Genomic DNA, 22,015 nt, shown 5'->3' with positions numbered 1-22,015 from the left:
ATCCTCGTGTAAATGCAGAAAGTGCATGCTACTTTTTTCTTATTGTTAACAGTGTTTAATGTTATGTTGTGGTTTTATTGTATTTTGGATCAGTTTTCGTACCTGTAAAGACCTCCTGTGCTAACTGTAACTGGCAGTGCGTTAAGACATTTCCACTGAAAATGTATTGAGAAAAACCTGCCATTGACAACCAGGCAATTGTGTCCCCAGTATGTTTTATAATGTTTCAAACAGAATCTAATTATAGAAAAGTACACCGGGAAAGCAAAATAGCCCTTTTTACATTACCCTGACTGAGCATCCAAGAAATGGATTAAAAAAAACATGTAAATTGTTACATAAAATGTAAAATTAAGGGCTAACAAATTATACTGTAGCCGCCGTGTAGTGGCACATTTCTGTGTTATTTGCCAGTGCCTTCTGTCAGCAGTGTCAGTGCCCTTCTGCAGTATAAATATTCACTATTCTTGACACCCTGCAGGACACTCATCTGCTTCTGTATAAAGCATTTCCCTCACAGGCAGAGTGTCTGTGGAACAGATGAGACAGTTTATCTACAGCCAAAACACAGCAGACATGGTAGTTTGCTGCAACTCTTGATGTAGGTCTTCTCCCCTGAACTTGAACCATCAGTCTCTATTTTTACTCAGAATATTTAACAGGAGTTTGTTCACAATGAGGGACACTGAGTAAGATACCTGTGATTCTTCTTTAAATATGGCTGCAATTGGCTGCTAAGATTCAAATGCGTGTTTTCTGGTGCATGTACTTATAAAAGGATACATTCTGGGAGCTGTATCCAAGGTCTTTTGCTTTTAAAAAAAAGCATTTAAAGGGAATTTTATGTTGGCATTTTTAGTGATTTTTGTTTCTATATATTCTCACACAGAGTATTTGAATACTTCCCATGTTTCAAACAATTTTGATATTTAATTATATTGGCTTAATTTCATGTGCTCCCTCCACAATAAAACACATGTATTGCTGAAATTCTCTCCTGTTTTGTGGTTCTATTTCTAATTGCAGTAGATAATGCTGCTATCCTGTCCTTGGGAGCCATCCACACAGCACGTTATCGACAGGGTCTTTTATGGTTTCTCTATTAGTGAGGGAGCCATAAACAATGTGTGCAATACAGAGGGACTTCTGTGTTTTGGTTTTTAATGTTTATTGGTGTTCTCTAATGATCTGTCTGCACTCAGGTTTTTCATTAATCTTAACAGTTTGTTGGTTTATTTGAACCTCATGACTGTTTTACCAGCTGGGTTTTGAAACCTGAGGAACTCTTCCGTGCATATGTGTAAGAGAAGCTGCACATGTGTAAGAGGAGACATATATGTGTTCATAGGAGTGCATGGGTGTGTATAGTGTGTGGGAAGGGTGCATGTGTGTGTGCATAGTATGTGGGTGGAGTATGTATGTGCATATTATGTGGGTACGGGTGTGCATACTATGTGGGTACGGGTGTGCATACTATGTGGGTACGGGTAGGTGTGTGTAGTGTTTGAAGGGGACATGTGTACAGCATACAGGATTTGGGGAAGTTGGGATGGGATGAATGTGTGCATAGTTTATGGAAGGAGGGCATGTTTTTGCCATGTGCTTGTAGTGTGCGTGCATGCGCATGTGTAGTTCGTGAGAGGGTGGATGTGTTACGTGGAATAATATCAATGTTTAGAAATTGGAGAGAAAAGAGGAGATAAACACCAATTCAAATCAAAGATCCAAGTATCTATTAATCTGTAAAAATAGTAAATTTGCTCTATTTAGGCTGAATTCTTCTTTTTCACCCTCGAGAATAGTATGCTGATAAAGTCCAATATCCACAATGCAATTCTTTATTAAAAGAAATTGTGGTCGTATATGGGCCCAAACATTAGTTTTCCCTTACTGTAGCAGCTTACCTTTGTGAGCCTCTCCATCAAGTAAATTGCTACTAATCATAGCTGGCAGATTAGAGTGACACGGTACACTGGGACTCTCTTACTATGATCACTTACTTGAGAGACAGGCTCCCACTATCTTTCCTACACTGCTGCTTTAGTTTTATGTTTATAAGTATGGCAACATTTCTTCACTTTTGCAAATGTGAGTTTTCTAAGTCTGAGAATGGAACGTTTTTAGTCTGGAGTTGAGTACAATACAGAGCTCACACTTCTACCTTTGTTATTTGAACCGTTATTCTGCACAGATAGTGCAAGAAAATATAGGTTGTTGTTTAAAAATGTATTGTGTGTCGTCTGTTTATCAGAAACTAAATATTCCTTAATCAAAATCACAGCCTTCGTTTGAGGGAATCAAGAAAGATATACTCATTAACAAGTGACTGAGACCAGTTAACTCAACAGGATGTAAAGTACGTTTGTCACTCACCTAAGAACTTATCCGCTTTTATAACAACACCCAAGCTGCATGCACTTGTTATCAGTTAATATTTTATATCCAGTTTTTCCTTTTCAGAAATCAATACCACCAGATGCAGAGTATGTCTAGATTTTCATTATAACCAGAGACAATGACATTCAGCCACTTATACACCAGTTGCTGTTCCAGCAAATTTGCTTTTTCCATCCTCATAAATTACCTGAGGCAGGTGAAGTACAAAGTTTTATTGTTGGTTGTTTATTGATTGAATTTGATTTCTTTCCCAAATACTTGTGAAACTAGCTCCACTTTGCAGCGCAGTCGATTACACAGATGTGAAAGTTATATGAACACAGCACACACCAGTTAATAGGAATATTAATTTCCAGGGGACATTTGCTTTGACACCAAAACATTCTCCAACAGCATTTGGCTTAAGCAAATAATTTCCTTGTCAGCAGATGCTCCCATTTACAGACTTGTACAGTAGTTTGAAATGCACTTTTTAAAACCTTCTTTGCAAATAGAAGCTTATGGATGGCCCAACCAAACACACACAGCATGATTTCACATACACTTCTATGAAGCAAATACTCAAAATTAATGAATAACATTTTATAGAAATGGGTTATTCACTCAGCAGGAATTAACTTTTCAGCACATCTTTTACAGATGACCTTTTTTCAAACCTTAGTTGATACAATTGGAATATTAATTAATTAGCAAACCTCAAGTCAGTTTCTAATTATGCTTCTGAAAGTTCCTCTGGAGGTTAAGTTGATCGTTATGTCAAAAATAGAACAGAAGCCATGAATAGTTAAAGCACAATCCATTTAACCCTCAGCCACACTGCTTTAAATATATTATGAGCTAGAATATTGATACACAAAACTCAGAGTTGTCCAGGATTCACTGTTTGTGTCACCCCAACCAACACATTCCATCATTCTGAGTTTAGAAGCAAGCCCAATACCCATGACACCTAGCAAGCACCTTGATAGGTATAAATAGAGTAGGTGTCATGGCCAGTCGTAAAATATGATTTACATGTCCACGAGTGAGGCTGACTGGATAACTCATGAGCGACAAAGTCACAGTGAGTTATGGTCAGTCTCACAAGTGGAAACACAAATCATGTTTCACAGATGCCTGTGACATATTTGATTTATACCACAGATTTACCTTATTATTTTTAATTTTTTGTGTGTATAATTTAAAGAGAAATCTGTTACGTTAATAGAGACTGTTTTGCAAGGAAAAGTGGGTTTAGTATGTCCTCTTTCATCAAGTGACCTGCCTCACAGCACTCTCCAATGTGGTGACTGACCACCATCTTGAAAATATCCTAAGCAGGATTAAGTGTTAAATTTACAATCCAGTCTGAACCCCAAATAAATTTACCAAAGTGTCACATAGCAAGCATGCACTTTGGGAGTGTCAGTATAAACATACAGAAATAAATTATTGGCTAGTCACAATGTGGAATTAAAAGCTATATTTCCTGCCTTAGAGGTAGCAAGTCTGACACTACTACTGCAAAGCATAAAATGTGGCAGAAATGGCACACTTACATGCTGTTGTATGAAGTGAAAAGCAAGGACCGAACAGTAAATATCGACATGCACTTCTGTGCAGTTACATCATGACACAGAGCTAAAGATGATAACTAGTTCCACGAGTTGGTGGTGAAATGAGCTCTTTTAGGGAAAAAGTCTGTCCATTTCTTGTAGCTGCAGGAGGCAGATGGGCACGTTAGATGCAGGGATTGTTGGCCTACACAAAATAAATCTCAGCCTCAATACCTGAACCACTATGAGTCTATAAATATAAATATATATTTTTTAAAACTTCAGTTCCCAGACCATTCATTGTGTATAAGGGCAGCAATTTGTTGATGTACAGCACAGACAGGACATCTCCTGATGCATGAATTCCACAAGTAAAACAAAAACAAATGGATAAAAACTGGACAATATTGCTATTTTACACAGGAACACATTTCCACATTGTGAAAATTTAATTCAGAAGCTTTGGGGATGGCCAGTTCATTGCACAACTTTATGATTTTTTGTGCTTCATAAATATTTACATTTTGATACAATATTCAATTAATTTCAGTAATTTGCAAATGTTTTATATGATTATTTTTTCATTAAACAAATATTTTGAGTGAATCATTACTCAATATTTTTTGCATGTTTACATTTTTTGTTAATTGCTGTCTATTTTTTCATCAAGTCAACTGTGATACCAAGTCAGAGAATGAACTAGATTAAACAAATAGCAACTCATCCATCAATTTTATAGACTGTGAACAGATTTCCACTAACAGAAAACATCAGCTGGTATACCTAATCCATACCATTATGGTTGAATTTGAAGTATCACATTGAACATAAAGGCTTCTAAACCATTTTTTCCTATCCATCTTACAATATTTAACTTAGAGGGGGTATTTTCCTTTGGACTAAGAACAGAAGTTGCAAGATGCTCACCTGTGATACTGTGATGCTGCATTTCTTTGCCAGCTCTTCTTTGGCTTCTTCACTGGGATATGGATTGCTGAGGTGCGAGTAAAAATACTCATTCAAGACTTCTGTTGCTTGTTTGCTGAAATTGCGTCGTTTTCGTCTGAAAACATGAAAGAGAGATTTTGATTTTTCTTCTAACTTGACATTATACAATTGTATTTGCTAATTTTTGATTTGACTTAATCTTCACACTTTTTTTCCAAAAAGCAAATAAAAGGGTAAATCAAGAATCAAGTTCCATTTGAATGAATCATTTAAAAGGATATTTCATATTTTTTCCCATTTCTGCCTTAATACCACAATGCAGACTCAACACTCATTTTAAAAGTATTTCCAACAGTTTTTTAAATCTACATTTTTAGCTAAAATGCCAAAAGTCCAGTGATGTAAAAATAACGCCAACCAAGTAATAAAGGAACAGCCAAGGAACAATACCTCAGAAAGATAATGGAACAGAAAAAAAAATTATGCTGCATCTAGCAGTATTGCAACAGATGGTTTTGTTTTTAATGTCTGAATGTAACTGAAGACACATCACCAGATACTCAAAGACAGCCATACAATTGGCACCTCTTTAAATTCTGCAAGCAGCATACTCTAGGGCAGTGTATCCAGAGGCTTTCAGTCCAGGACCTGCATCATGCTAAAAATATATTCATGTCAATAGCTTTTCTGTGGGATTTTTGACTCTACTGTGACCAAAGAGGCAATGTGCCTGTGGAGACACTTGTTCTTGTGCCCTTCAGGATTGCTTTTTCTGTGCCTCTGGGAAGATCGGATGGAGGGTGCCTCTGCTTTGTGCCGCCATGCGGAATGCTGCATCATTCCCACAGTGCACTGCCCCTTTGGTTTCTCTGCAGTGTTACAATAAATGCTCACTCCAGCACAGCACACGGAATCTCCCTGGGGTAACATTCATCTCTCTATTGTGCGTCCACTCTTATTGCCTTGTTTATGCACTCTCCCCTTTGAATAAATCATTTTAAAAATGCACATCTGCTCAAATTAACTTGTATAAAGTTATCCAAATTCTCTAAAGACCTCGTCCAACTGTTTTCAATTATTATAATTTACCACACCTGCTGATGACCTGGCTGCCAGTGAAATTACTTTAGTTTGTTTCAGCATCTAACTGTCTACAGGTGCAAGGTGTGCTGCATTAAGAGAATCTGTATGTACGACAAACCAGCAGAGATCTTGATTTGCAGTTTAATGCTGTGTTACATCAGTGTGACTGAGGCTTTCAAAGGCAGGTTTGGAATGGTAACTGTAACATTACTGCTGTGCTTGGTGCTCTTTTCCTGCTCACAAGCACAATCTGCTTAGAGAAAAATCATACATGCTGGCCTGCAAACTTCTCCACTACCACAGCGTTACAAGGTGATCAGTTAGTGACAGACAAAACAGTGACTCTGCTGGTTAAGTGACAAGGCCTGAATTTGTGATTGAACGTGAACACACAGGAGATGAAGAAGCCGTTTCATTTTAAAATCAGCATATTAAACTGCAAATTGAACCATGCAAGATGAATTTATCGTTTGCAAGTACAAAAGATTTAGTTCTCAACCATTTTATATATAAAAAAGTACTGCAGTCTTTTCTTTCCCTTCTCCTGCATTGGAAAGGACATAGACAAAGCCTTTGGAAATCATTGAAATGAAATCAAAATGTGTTGAGAATGAAAAAAAGCTTTGAAATATTAAAGCTGGAAATGTTTTTTTATCATATTCAACTGTTTATTCAGAATCATCAAGCAAGGTTAAAATCAAACAATAAACCATAATTATAAAACCTCTTCTGACCCAGGCAAATGAGGAGTGATGTTTAATGTGAACAGAGTACATGATCAACATGGAATGAATGAAAATGGATTGGACAATGGGTGGCCAGCTGCCTTGTAAGCTACATGCATCTCCTCTGTGGCTGAATTCCGATGCACAAAATTTTATAATCTGTCACATTTATATTCAATACACAAAATATCTACTGGAATGGTTTTATTAACTGCGGCTGCATGTTATTCTACCCTCTCAATGACAGGAGGTTGGGATTTTTTTAACCAATTCTCGGCCGAGTGGCATGCTTACCCATCAATTTTAATCATACACCAAAAGCCTGCATGGAGCCCGATTTGAGCTCTCAAAATCTCAAGACTTCTGTGACACTCAGGAGGAAGCATCTGAATTCAAATCTGGGGAACCCTGGACTGAGCATATTATACTTCTCATCATTTGGAGAAGGAAACTGTTCTTAGAGTTATTCAGGTTCAGGGGTTCACATTTTCCTGCATAGTAACGAGTTACTTTTCTACTGGCATCCCATTCTATCAGAGGAGGTACATGTGAACTGCGTGCAGCAAGTGAGAAGGGGTTCATGTCTGCTTTCCAGTGTCAGCTTAGTTCACTGGTAGCACTCTCACCACTGACTCGGAAGATTGTGAGTTCAATTTCTATTCCAGGACTTCAGCACATAATCTTGGCTGTTACTTGAGTGCAGTACTAAGAGAGTGGTGCATCGTCAGTGATGCTGTCTGCTTGTTCAAGTGAATGTAAAGAATTCCACGGCATTTTTTCAAAGTGTAGTGGGGGCTCTCATGCTATCCTGGCCAACATCCCTCAACCAACAACACCAAAATATTTCTGTTTGTGCGACTTTGCTGTGCACAACATGGCTACCACATTTACCTACAAAACATCAATGACTATACTTCAAAAGTAATTCATTGGATGTGAAGCACTTTGGCATGTCCTGAGGGCATGAAAAGTGCTATATAAATACATGTTTTCATCTTTAGACAAGCTATGTTAGAGACTGGTGCGTTTGATATTCGTGGGTTTTGAAAAGTAATTTTAACTCAATTTTAATCACTATGACTTTTTCCCAAATTAGAGCAGTTCACTTGTATTAGGATCCATTTTTATCCCATGCTGCAATCTATATATTAAATTTGTTATGTATGTCACACACTCTGTGACACACAGTCCCGCCTGCAGCTCCAAAATTATACCACTAGATGAAACTTCATAAGCTCCAGAAACTTCAGATCCACTAATAATATTTAAAACTGTGTCTCTTTGTCAGTATATAACTTATTTTTTATGAGTGTATCTTTGAAATATTGGCCACATCTGAACTGAAACATATATCCTCAAGTAGAAAGTCCCATTCGCTGGTCAACTGGGACACTTTCCCCTTCTCATGTGCAATCTGTATGGACATGCCTATTTTGTATATTTTAGTCGGGATGATGGGTGATTTTTCTTTTCTTCTTTCTCTTATTCAAAGAAAATTATTTTTATACTTTGAAAATAAACTAACGTAGCTTGTTTTCCAACAAAATGCCTCACAGTTCTTGTACACAGAAAATAATTTGCTAAAAACACTTAAATGGGGCATAAGAAACTCAGGAATAAAATACAAGAAATATGCAGGAGGTAAAATGTTTACAATAAATACATTTTGGTGTTTAGATTCTATAACAGAATGGTTTAGTCTGTAATGTAGTAATAATGCCGAGTTTTTCATTGTCGTGCAGTAACTTTGTACTGCGCAAAGCTAGATTTAGAAATTGCAATTTGGTGTTTAATGCTGCATTTATGCTGTAGCTTCTGGTCTCAGACTGTTGGCTTTAGTATCAGTTCCTATTTACACTGCCTGGCTGGAACCCCAATTCTCCTGCCCAGGAGAGAGCTCAGTGCATGCATGGTTACACGGCTGCGCCGAGCTCCTCTCCCGGGAGTTAAAATTTAAATGTTTAGAGAGTACGGATGGCAGTGTCTGCACTCTGTGAACAATTAAATTAACTCCAGGTAGGTTTACAAAATGCCCCGGAGCTCCAAGGACTCCCGGGAGGACTTTTTAAACCCATTTTGGCACCAAATTGGAATTCAAATGCATGCACCCTAAAATATCCACCTTAATCAAGTTTACTGCAGAAGTAATAAAAAAAACCTCAATTGCCTAAAAATTTTTTTTTAAATGAACACACCGTAAAAACATTTTTTAAGAAATGTAAACTTTTATTAGTTTCTGTATTGTTCAGATTGCTGTCAATTTTTATGTAATCAGGTCACATGGCTAACTGATGTCTGAAACTTCCACATTTCTGTTGCCAGGCTATGGGTCACAGTATATTCAGCTTGTTCAAGTATATGTGACAGTTACTAACTTCTTTCTCACTCTTTTTGTGAAGTAATTAGAGCTATGCCTCACAATGTTCAGCATCCAAAGTGTTAGGATTTACTAAGATCTGCAAAGCTTGAAGGAACAAATTGCAATGAAACATGCTCATCTAAGATTAACATTTTAAATCACTGCTCAATTTCCATGGCCGTTCACATCACTCTAGTCTGACAAGAATTCATTCAAAAAGATGAAATTATTGAAATTCAGCGGATCAGGAGTAACAGTCTTTCAAGAATATTCCTCCCAACTTTCCAACAACTTCCCTCACTTTTTAAACCCACTGGCGTATCTGCCATTTTAAACTGCATTTTCAGAAGGAACTATGAACATAGTAAGAATAAAATTCAATATCAAGTTTGGTGAAATTACATTACAGCATTTATAAATTACTGAGTTTTGAAGAATATATTCCTTCAGAAACAATCAGGCCAGTAATGCAGTTCCAGCCCGCCCAGACTGGAAGAGCTCCGAGGTCGCAGGGGTGCAATTTCCTGCAGCTTCTAAAGGGCTGCTGGCACGTTGAAAGGAACAGTCCTTGTTTGGAGGTGTGTGGGGAGAGGGAAATAGCACCATGCAGGATAGAGCCAACCTCATGTCGACTTTTTGAGGGCAAAATCATCCAAAAGGACATAAGCTGGGTGCTCCTATTAGAAGGTCAGGACCACGCAGGAAAAAAAGTTTAAAATTATTCTGAAACCCTTCCTTGCATCTCTCATTTGCAATGGGCAGTGAGCGGATCGCACTCCTGCTGCATTATGGTGAGCTGTTTATAGTAGAAATGTGTCTTCACTCTCACTCTATCAAGCATCAGCCCTGATAGATATTAGAGAACGAGTCAGAGGAGGGTGCACAGGGCCACACACAAAGCACAAATGGGCAGGAGGAGCTGGGAGTGGAAGATAATGAGGAAGACATTGGTGATCAGAGGGTTGGCTGATGTGTCTCATGTTCCAGATCTCATGAGCCCTGTTTTTAAAAGGATTCGCAGAGCAACTTGCATTGATGTAACATCTTTAATGTAGGAAAATATCCTAAGGCGCTTCACAGAGGCGTAATAAGACAAAAATTGACACCAAACCAAAGAAGATGACTAAAAGTTTGGTCAAAGAGGTAACTTTTGGGTGGGTCTTAAACGAGGAGAGAGAGGTGGAGAGATGTAGAGGTTTAGGGAGGGAATTCCACAGCTTAAGGCCTAGACGGCTAAAGGCATGACTGCCAATGGCTGAGTGAAGGGTGTGGGGCATGGACAAGAGCCCAGAGTTGGAGGAACACAGAGTTCTTGGAGGGCTGTAGGGCTGGAGAAGGTTACAGAGATAGGGAGGGGTGAGGCCAGGGTGTGGTTTAAATATAAGGAGGAGAATTTTAAAATTCAAGCGTTGGTGAACCGGGAGCCAATACAGGTCACGAGCAAAGAGGTGATGGGTGAGCGGGACTTGGTGCGGGTTAGAATACAGGCAGCAAGGTTTTGGATAAGCTCAAGTTTATGGAGGGTGGATTAAGAGAGGCTGGCCAAGAGAGCAGTGGAATAGCAGAGTCCGGAGGCAACAAAAAAATGAATAAGAGTTTCAGCAGTAGATGAATTGAGGCAATGGCAGAGACAGGCGATATTACGGAGGTGGAATAGGTGGTCTTTGCGATGGAGAGGATATGGGAACATGAGTAGGCCATTCAGCTCCTCGAGCCTGTTCCACCATTCAATTAGATCGCAGCTGATACGGGGTCAGAAACTCAGTTCAGGGTCAAATAGAATGGCGAGGTTGAGAACAGTCTGGTTCTGCCTGAGACAGTGGCCAGGGAGGGGAATGGAATCAGTGGTGAGGGAACGGAGTTTGTGGCGGAGGCCGTAGACAATGGCTTTGGTCTTCCCGGTGTTTAATTGGGAGGAAATTATGGCTCATCCAGGACTGGATATTGAACAAGCAGTCTGACCCCACAGGGGCAGTGGGGGGGTCGAGAGAGGTAGTGATAAGGTAGAGCTCGGTGTCGTCGGCGAACATGTTGACCTGATAATTTGTCTTCGGATGATGTGGCCGAGGGGCAGCACGTAGATGACAAATAGGAAGGGGCCAAGCATAGGTGACGGTGCGGGAACAAGAAGAGAAGCCATTGCAAGAGGTCCTCTGGCTATGGCTGGATAGGTAAGAGTGGTACCAGGAGAGAGAAGTCCCACTTACTGGACAACATAAGAGGGACGCTGGAGCCGAATGGTGTGGTCAACCGTGTCAAAGGCTGCAGACAGGCCAAGAAGGATGAAGAGGGATGGTGCACCACAGTCAGCGACGATGTCAGTTGTGACTTTGATTAAGGCATCAATGTATATAGAGACACTTGGAATGCTCTTTGATGTGCAGACAAGGATGAATCAGTTGGAGGAGTCCTTTACCAATATCTGCAACACCATAGTGGATACCTTCGCAAAACTAGGCCAATATGCAGTGGGGATCCCCATGACAGAAGCCACAAGGACAGTTTTAGCTTCTGACATGCATGCTCAGGGTGCTGCCAAAGTGGTTGAGTGCTAGAGTGGAGAAGGCTGTCTTTCCCGGCTTTGCATAGTCTTGGTGAGCAGTTATAGACAATCATTTCTTAGAGCTTCACTGATCTGATTGGTACCATTCAGTCTGCTTTCCTGCAGATTAGTGATTGTATAGATCCAGTACCCAGTACAAGTGGCATGGCAGGAATGCACCAATAAAATGGAGCACACGTGTGCCCTTCCCCAGCCTCCTCAGATGCCACATACGGCAGAAAAGAAGCAGGGCAGGATGTCCTTGCAGCAGCACAGGTGCAAACTGCAACAGGTTCACCTTAGGCTTTAAGTGCCATGAGATGAGTCCACCTCAGACCCAAGAGGTTCTTGGTGGGGTAAAATCTTACAGATTTCTGTTACTCAGGTAACAGCTAGGAAGAGCATTAGATTAACTTTAAGGTCTTTTATTGCACACTTTCACAGTGGAAACACAAGGCACACACAAAGTATGGATTTTCATTAAAATTATGGTTGCACTAGTTGTTGGGCATGCAGAGATTATTTTTGGCAAGGTTTGGAAGTTGCTTTGATGAGGTGGCATCAATCAGAACATTTGGTATTTATGGTCCAGGTGGATGTCATGCACTTCTTCGGCTGCCTGACCAATCTGTCCTTCTTCCTTTGCTCCTCCTCTTTTTCTCCAAAAAATTAATGTACAGTGATATTTCCAATGGAAATCCATTGAGGCTTTTTTCAGAATTGGGGGAAGGGAAAAGTGGGAGCCCCACAGCAGAAGGCAGGGAAAAAGGAAAAAAAATCAAAATCGGCTGAGAAATAAACTTTTCATGAATCCTTTCATAACAGCTGCTGGGCTCTTTAAATCAAGTTCCATCTCACAATGCTGGACATCCATTTTTTACGATGCAAGTTCAGCATTAATGAGACTGTAATGATAGAAGATAGACATATGGGGGGTAATTTTATCCTAACTCGCTAGGTTACTCCCTGTCAACACATCATTAACACCTCATGTAAACACTTTCAGTGCTAGCCAGAAATGTTGGTAGAAAATTGGACGGAGATTCTGCATAATGGATCCCTGCCCCATTTCCCACTTGCCAGAATATCCACTGAAGGTCGCATGGTAAAGGTAGGAAAATCCAGGCTATAAAGGCCATCCCCAATAATTGCATTTTTATAAGTAACCTAGATAGAGGGTTGAAATTCCTCTTAACAAAATCAGAATGTTTGTTTTTCTCCACAATTAACAACTTGCTAACAAAATCGTGCCTCAAAAATTGTATGCTTCAAAGCTGTGTGCCCATGATTTTGTTTATTGATTATGGAAATAAACAGGCATTCTCCAATTTTTTGTTAAAAGAGGATTTTCATTCTATGGTCTCTAATAACAGGAAATTGATCACCAAATCTTTATACATCGCACAGAACTGTTGTTGATTCAGTCCTTCTTTAGCCATTTTCTCATTTGGTGGTCTGTTTTCTCGTGGCACTCCAGCGCTTAAGTGTGAAAAGTGGAGTTGGGTACTGTATAGATTGGCTCTCAATCGCAATCTCGAAAGTCTGCGCACGTGCAATTGGCTGTGACTTTTGGACAGTTTGCATGGGTGAAATGTTGGCATAATGTCAGCAATAACACATGTCCACCCAGTGTATCATAATGAAGGCACATGTGCTAGGCAAGCCACAATGCATCTTCACACTGACATAATGATACTGTATCACGTCATGATGTTGGGCTGCAATCCAACTCAGAACGCTTAGTGACAAATACGTAAGTTCCTTAAAAAGACCCAGTGAAAACCAGCACTTGGTTGCTGCCAGCCTCAGTAAATCTGCTAGGTTTACTTTTGGGACTGCCGCCAGCTACATGTGATCAGCATGTCAGGAGCCAGTGGCACTGGCACAGTGGAAAAGAGGTTCTGATTATAAAACAATTTCTTTTACACCTACAAAGGGAAGGTTTAATTTCTTTTAACACAGTAATTAGTAAATAAGCTTTTATGATTTAAAATATTATCTATATCTGCAATACAGCTTTAATTGTTATTTTATTGTTGCAAACTAAGAATTCTATTAAGTAAATTAAAATTTCACCTTGAACTAAACTTTGGAAACAAGGCCGATAGAATCCTGAGATCCTGTATTGCAGAGAAAGTAACCCTGCCACAGAGCTCCACCTTCATTTATCACACAATTCGAGGGACTCTGCCACACTGTCCCAGACAGAAAAACTTATTTTATGGTTAGATTTATCCCTATAATAATATTTTCCTCATTTTCTCTTCCCTTGCCCTGAAACCATGCTCTGCCCTCTGCTCAGAGTGAAGTTCAGTCCAGCCCACTGATTCCTCCATGGTGCTACTACCAATATGCATCTCTAGGAAGGAACTATGCATGATTAATATATGAAGGAATTCACCCAATGTGCAGCTTTCTCGCCTTCGAAAGTTCAGGTAAAGACTGGAACCTACACCCTCATCAGGGTTGGCAGGGTGGGAAGTAAGCCCAGACAGTAATGTTAAATGGGAACTTGAGCCTTATAGTCAAGGATCCAAATACATCACATTTTATGAGTAAGAACTGTACCTGGCATCAAGAAATCGTGACCGCAGGATCATGACTGCTTCACATGTGCTCTGCTTTAGCTGCATTTGAATCGAACTGAACTTTCGATGGATGATGTTGACCATCCTTTCAATCTCCTTTGGTGAAATTGGACGTGTCCGACTCTGTTCTCGTAGAAGGTTCATCACATGTGTAGTAAACTCGTTGCATGCCTACAACAGAAAGAGTACGAGTTAAATGATTGTTTCAATTTCCCGGCTAGAATATATCAAGTATTACTCCACATTATTTCTATCTGTTACAAAGGCAATTAAAATAGAACAATGACTCTGCCCCCAGTAATGGGGCAATGGCATGGTTGTGATGCTCTTCCTGTTTGCTGTGACTCAGGATCTTGTTCATACATGTTTTCTGATTTTGCATCATATACAGTCTACCCCTCTGAATTCAAAATTGCTTAATTTACATTATTTGATAAATTAATTTTTAGCACTAAATTCCCACCTTGCTGAATTATTTAAATTGTTTAATTCAAATTAGATCATTAATTTTTTTTATTACAAATAACAACGTCAAATTATCAGGAATAGACTGTATTTCCATGCAGCAAAAGGCCAAATCAAATCATTCACAGTAGCCACTTGTAACATTAATATAACTGAATGAGAAGTAGAGCCTTGTAAGCTACTATCTGTTTTTAGTCTCATGTCATCACTACAATGCCACGGAAACCTTTGAGCTGTTTTCAGGATCATCTTACTTTGAATAAAATGACATCTGAAAATTCATATGTAAGGATACCAAGAAAAAAATAATGAAATGTTCCGGATATAACCAACACGATTTTTCTTTATTCCTTCTGATATTGCAATATCACTGAGCATGGAAAGCTAGTACAAGCTTCAACACCCTGAAGGCTATCACAGTGGAGGCCCGTTAAGGATACAACCAATTTTGTACATTATCACAAATATATACATGACAGAGGAGTACATATACTGTGTGCTGTAGTCAGAAGTCACAGTAGCCCAAGGATACCAGAGTGTTTGTTGGGGTACTAAATTTTAAACTCAGCAGTCATGATCCTAATAAAGTAAGAGCATTCACTCAAACAGCAACAATCTCCACAAGGCAAAAGGAGTTGAAGGTATTCAATTGCACCCTGCAGTAAGCTGGGGAGAGCAAGACTCAGCGGCTCTTACAATCTTATGATTCCAGCAACAGTCCAGCAACAAATTTATACCTGATTTAAGGTACCTAAATCTTTCAGCTCTTTCAGATGGTGGGTCTGTAAATTTACTGTTTTATCCTCCAACCAATAAAATGATCCTGTTTACAATGTTGTGCAGTTTCACCAGCACGAGGGAGAGAGCAGCGATCAAAATACATGACCGAACTCCCCGAGTTTTCTTGCTAATGCACATACACCTTTTAAAAAAATATAGGGAGTGAAATTGAACTTTGGCAGGGGCACAAAACGGGCCGTCACAGATCGGCCATCCGTTATACTCCCCGCCGGATCTTCCCTTCCATTGATTTCAAGTTGAATTTCACCCCCATAGTTACAGAATTTTTTTAAAAGTCAGCTGGGTGTCTGGCACACACAGAAACTCATCATCATGTTTCAGACTCTCCAACCCAAACTACTGAGAAATCCACATGGACAGAGTATTAGTTTGCCCAATATGAAGTTCACACTTTCTCCCACAGGCCATCTACTGAAGTCCAGAGAGCTTAGGCAGGCTGTCAACAGCTAGGGCTTGGTTGACCCCAAGTGTGCACATGACTACTGTTGAAGTTAACCAGCTAAAATCACGCAACTTACCAATACAAAGCACTGATAAGCCTCCCACTGCTATCTGGCCAGCACCATCCCAGCTGTTAGGCGTTACCTTTAGGGTTCTCTGGAGCCAAGCAGGAAGACTCCTACCCCGAATGACATGTCTACTCTTCCATGTCTCATGAATGAGTCAGGCTGCCTGATCAATCAGCAACAGTGCTCTACAGTACTGCAGATCTAGCTGGCTCAGATAGCAGATTACCATGGCTGCCAGATGGTTGAATTGGTTTCAATCTACCATGGCCAGGTCATCTTGGACCCAGCTTGACCCCCAGTGAAACACAGGAACAGGAGTAGGCCATTCACCCCCTCAAGCCTCTTCCGCCATTCAATTAGATCATGGCTGATCTGTATCTTAACTCCATCTACCCACCTTGGATCCGTAACCCTTAATAGCCTTATGTAACAAAAATCTATCAATCTCAGTTTTGAAATTTTCAACTGTCCTAGCCTTAATAGCTTTTTGAGAGACAGTGCTCCAGATTTCCACCACCATTTGTGTGTAGAAGTGCTTTCTGACATCACCCCTGAACAGCCTAGCTCTAATTTTAAGGTTATGCCCCCTTGTTCTGGACTCTCCCACCAGAGGAAATAGTTTCTCTCTATCTACCCTATCAAATCCTTTAATCATCTTAAACACTTCAATTAGATCACCCCTTAATCTTCTATATTCAAGGGAATACAAGCCTAGTCTATGCAACATGTTCTCAGAATTTAACCCTTTTAGCCCAGGTATCGTTCAGGTGAATCTGCACTGCACCCCCTCCATGGTCAATATACCCTACCTGGGGTGCAGTGCCCAGAACTGAATGCAGTACTCCAGATGGGGTCTAACCAGAGCTCTGTACAGTTGTAACATAACTTCCACCTCTTTATATTCCAGCTCACTTGAGATAAAGGTCAACATTCCATTAGCCTTTTTAATTATTTTTTGTACCTGTTCACTAGCTTTTAGTGATTTCTGTACTTGGGCCTCTAAATCTCTCTGCTCATCCACAGTTCCTAGCTTCTCACCATTTAGAAAATACTCTGATCTATCTTTCTTAGGTCCAAAGTGGATGACCTAACACTTTTCCATGTTGAACTCCATCTGCCACAGTTTTGCCCACTCACTTAATTTATCAATGTCCCTTTACAACTTTCTGTTTAAACAACGCTTAACTCCACTTTATGTCTTTACTCATGAAGAATGTAATGGCCATTGCTGCCATAGGTTATAATGACAGGAGAATGAAATCAGAAGTTGAGTTTGGTGCCCTTAACTTTAAATTGGCTTTTGCATTGACTTACACAACTCATCATGGCAAAAGGAGCTGAATTACGTGTTCACTCAGCTGCTATTTCCTACTGTAAACAAGGTATTAGTTGGAAATTTACTGTTTTATATTTACAAACAGGGCAGTTAAGGAGATCAAAGAGGTTGGCATATGGTACTTATACTGGATAGCTGATACTAGTGGATCAAAGAACAATTAACATTGAGAGTGGTGAATGAGAGGTTATGGATGGCACAAGCACAGATGTGCAAGACACTTACTACACACAAAACAGAAGAGGCTTCCTAAAGAAAAGGGCACCATCCTGAACATGTAAATGCTGAAGACTATTTTCAATATGGTTCGTCAAATTTCATAAAACTTGTATTAAATGAGCTTATCTATGAATGCAAATTGTGATTTGCTATTGGGCATTTTACCAACATCCACAGACGCATGCAACACTCCTTTAAACCAGCAATTCATGTATGATTAATTAGAATATCTCATTTATACAGTGTGCACTTTAGCTCATTACTCTAAGTAAAATTTGTTAAGTATTTACATTTAGATAATTAAAGTCTGGTTACACCCTTAAGAAACGTGTATGCACTTCAGGCAAAAGCTTTTGTGACTACTTACAGTAAATTACCAATTTAAATTACATCATTGCCTGCTTCAATATAGTCTCATTGACGCTGCATTTTGTACTAAGGGGGACTGCTGTAAATCAGATGGTACTTGCCCTTTAAGGAGCCAGTTCTCTGACTTAATTTCTTCTAACACTCCCTCAGATTTAAAAAGAAATATATCATCAGTCAGAATGGCAGCATTAATTCACTGCATCACAGACTCGTGTGACACAGCTTCTTCCCCACACAGCATGCTCCCCATCTTGGAAGGGCCACCTACAGGAGAGTGAAGGCACTCCTTAGAGAAATGGAGTAAAGTTAGAGGCTGAGTCCACTGGGAAGCCCTTTTGCAACTCTTCGGAATTAGTATAACAGCAGCGAAGGAGAGTACTTTTGGTGGATCAATTGGTAAATAAACCTGTTGTAGTTCTAAACCACATAAACCAGGAAGTTCACAGGTACAATTTCTGGGCTGCACTGAGTTTGCTAATCTCAGCTGTGGTGGCAATTGGAGTACTACAATTGGCATTAGCAACTCCAGCAAGGGAAGGAAAACATTCAGCCAGGATTGCTGCTTCAGATTACTATCCTGTAACCCTACTTGAAAGTCTGTGTGTACGGACATTGAGTGAAGATAAGAACAGATCAGAGCATGATACGAGACAGGCTGGGGTGGATGGGGATTTTAACTGGGAGAGGGTTTGAGTTGGGCAGGCGCCCTCCCCCCAATAACGTCATCAATTTGAGGCCCAGGCTTTTTTAACTCCCAGGCCTCATTTACACTCCACCAGCCAGCTGCCCTCCAAAATTGCTGCAAAGAGGCAGCTGGCCAGGGTTGCCAACAGGCGAACATCGGGCAGCCCCGAGGCCACCTGCTGGTAAGTCATTGGGGGGGAGGAGGGAGGCGGGGTCAGGATTTCAGCAGGGTCCCGCAGGTGAGAAGGACAGGAGCCGGGACAGCCGAGCCGTAGATCTTCCTTGTGGGGCCCAGAGGACAACTCTTGTCTTTTAGGGCCTCAGCTTCTTCCCAGACAGGTTTTATTGAGTGCGGCAGGTCAGTAGTTAAAATGCCCTCGGGGTCCTAACATAATCATAGGACCCAAATTTGCATGTAGTAACGAGGCTCCCACTTGAGTCAGGTGGGTGCTTCAGCCGCTGTTAAAAAAGGCTCAGTTAAAGCGGAGGTGGGCGGGAATGGAGCAGGAACAGGGCGGCAAGTTTTGGGAGGCAATTTTTAAGTGCGTGGCCGCCCCGTTTCCGCCGGGTGGGGTGGGTGGGTTAAAATTATCCCCTTACTCTTTGAGCTCACAAATGTTGAATGGCCAATTGCATGATGCAGCGGAAAGTTGCCAGTGTCCATAGAACCATAATGCAGCATGAATCAGTGGGGGAGGGAAGAAGGAATAGTCACGTGGCATTTTGCCTAGGGAAGGTTATGTGCTCACCTTTTTCATTTTGGAATGCTGTGTACCAAATGTATCATGCCTACAGACAAATTCTGATGGGAAAAGTAGAATCATAGAAAGGTTACAGCACGGAAGGAGGCCATTCAGCTCATCGAGTCCACAGCACTATGCAAGAGCAATCCAGCTTGTCCCAATACCCCGCCCTTTCCCCGTAGCTTTGCAAATTTTTTCCTTTCAAGTACTTATCCAGTTCCCTTTTGAAGAGGCCATGATTGAATTTGCCTCCAACACCCCCTCAGGCACTGCATTCCAAATCCTAACCACTCGCTATAAAAAAGTTTTTCCTCATGTCACCTTTGGTTCTTTTGCCAATCACCTTAAATCTATGTCCTCTGGTCCTTGACCCTTCCGCCAATGGGAACAGTTTCTCTCTATCTACTCTGTCTAGACCCTTCATGATTTTGAATACCTCTATCAAATCTCCTCGCAACCGTCTCTGTTCACGTAACTAAAGTCCCTCATCCCTGGAATCATTCTAGTAAATCTCTTCTGCACCCTCTCTAAGGCTTTCACATCTTTCCTAAAATGTGGTGCTCAGAACTTGGCACGATACTCCAGTTGTGACCGAACTAGTGTTTTATAAAGGTTCATCATGACTTATATACTTTTGTACTCTATGCCTCTATTTATAAAGCCCAGGATCCCGTATGCTTTTTCAACCACTTTCTCAACCTGCCCTGCCGCCTTCAACGATTTGTGCATATAAACCCCCAGATCTATCTGTTCCTGTACCCCTTTTAGAGTTGTGCCCTATATTGCCTCTCCTCATTCTTCCGACCAAAATGTATCACTTTACACAGTAGCACAAGGCACCTTTGTATTTCATATGCAGTCTATGCTACTGCTTCTTAAAAAAATGCCATTGTAAAGTAAGTGGACATCAATAGTACCTTGTGCTGTCAGATTTCCAGAGGTCACCATTAGAGAGTGCCCTTGATGGCAGAAGGACTGCACATCTGCCATCGATGGCACCCTATCAACCCAATGTACCTAATGAGGAACGGAGGAGGGAGGAACCAACACCAGGAAATGCGTAAATTACCCTCATGAATAAAAATATTGTTCATGAATAAAGTACTACTTGCATTTTAAAAAACATACAAGGAAAGATTTCATGAGACCACCTTAAGGCCTTGTATCTTAAACAGTTCCCCTGTCCTAACCTGTTCTTCCCCTAAATATAGGTACAATGTTATCCTATCTGACACACCAGGTTTGATATCCACTGGTGCTTTTTTTTAGCACTGCACAGCACAGCTTAAAATTCAACAAAGTTTAGCAGCTGGCAATTGTTCTATAATTCACTTTTTTTTTAAAAAGCATACATTAACTACCTTGTGACACAGAGGTTGAGGTTTTCTGCTACCTTGGCACCATTGTGTAATTTGTACCGAGAGAAGGATTAGACACAGCGCAAGTGTAGATGAATAATCTCATGGTTGTATTTCAAAGTCTGGGCTGTATGTTTCTGGGTTCCATCTCACCAAGAATCAGGGTTTTTATTGCTAGAATAATTTTTTTTGACATTTTCAAATTTTAGAACAAGACTGCACTAAATCCATTACTGGTTTCATCTTCAGCATAGTTAATTGTGACAGGATAAGTGGAAAATTAGAGTTGGACGCTCAAACCATTACCAGTGCCAATGAAAAAAAAGGAGTATTTCTGCTGGGCCTGTGCATACCCTCATGTTCTCTTAATGTGCACATCACTATATAGTATGGTTGCCACCATTCCCGTTCTGACAGGAACAGTCCGCAATTCAGTTAGTCTTGAATCCTGCAACTGTACAGGGCCTGAACAGGATGCTAAATGACTCACCTTCACCAGTGGTCACCCTCCTCCAATGTGCCTGACCCCAGATGTCAATATGGCCCAAGGATGATACATTTGAATTATGGATGCTCTGCCTGCCTTTCAGTTCTAGCACAGCAGGTGGTTGAACCTAACCTCGAAGAAAGCACTGGATTGCTGCATTCAAGGCAACATCTCAACAAGTACAATAATGGAAGGTGCAACAGCATCAAAATTACTGAACTGAGCAGGATCTGCCTGACCGAAACCATTAAAGCTACTGCGCGCAAATGTACATAGGGTTCCTTGAACCAAATGCATATAGGATTTGTAAATCAGTCAAATGCAACAGTGGAAGCACATGGCTGGATGTCCTCACATGAGCTTTACAGTATCAAATGGGTTTTAGCAGCACAAGTTTGCAGCAGCTATCTACAAGCACAATGAACATGCAATGAGCTAAGAGCACACTGTAAGAGGAATGCCAATGATAAATTAGTGATGCTTGCTGCTAAAGCCAAATATAGTACTGTCGGTTTTACAAAAAATCTGAAACACACTTTAACAGCAAAAACTACAGCTGTATTGGGTAAACCTAGTTTATAAATATGTACACCAAAAATGGGCATCCTTTCATTTATAAAATATACTCTACCCTGAACACCATTAGAAAGCTAACTGGCTAATCCAACAAGAAGGATTTAAAACGGAGACAAAGAGAAAATTATGATGCTTTAATTGATACCAGTTTGTTTTAAATTGATGCACAAAATTTTTATTTTTGTAATGAAGACTACTTATTGTAAAATGCATTGCTCTGAAATATATGCAGTAACCTGAAGCAATGACAAACTGAAATAAGTACTAACAATTTTTTCATTATGTGACATT

The 22,015-nt window shown here is 40.3% G+C and overlaps 1 protein-coding gene across 5 annotated transcripts in view; it reads right to left on the bottom strand.

Annotated features, from left to right (window-relative positions):
* LOC137300573 (pre-B-cell leukemia transcription factor 3) overlaps window positions 1-22,015 on the bottom strand; it is a 160,719-nt gene that overhangs the window by 15,593 nt on the left and 123,111 nt on the right. For all 5 annotated transcript variants that reach the window (XM_067969734.1, XM_067969735.1, XM_067969733.1 and 2 more), the window contains 2 exons: window positions 14,158-14,348; window positions 4,860-4,995 (listed from right to left, as the gene is read on the bottom strand). In XM_067969734.1, the coding sequence (XP_067825835.1) occupies window positions 4,860-4,995; window positions 14,158-14,348 (327 nt within the window). The remainder of the gene's footprint in view (window positions 1-4,859; window positions 4,996-14,157; window positions 14,349-22,015) is intronic.

The sequence above is a fragment of the Heptranchias perlo genome, chromosome 31 (genome assembly GCF_035084215.1).
Source record: "Heptranchias perlo isolate sHepPer1 chromosome 31, sHepPer1.hap1, whole genome shotgun sequence".
NCBI classification, from domain to species: domain Eukaryota; kingdom Metazoa; phylum Chordata; class Chondrichthyes; order Hexanchiformes; family Hexanchidae; genus Heptranchias; species Heptranchias perlo.
Note: the sequence above shows the minus strand (reverse complement) of the source record. Positions and strands in the feature narration are given on the sequence as shown.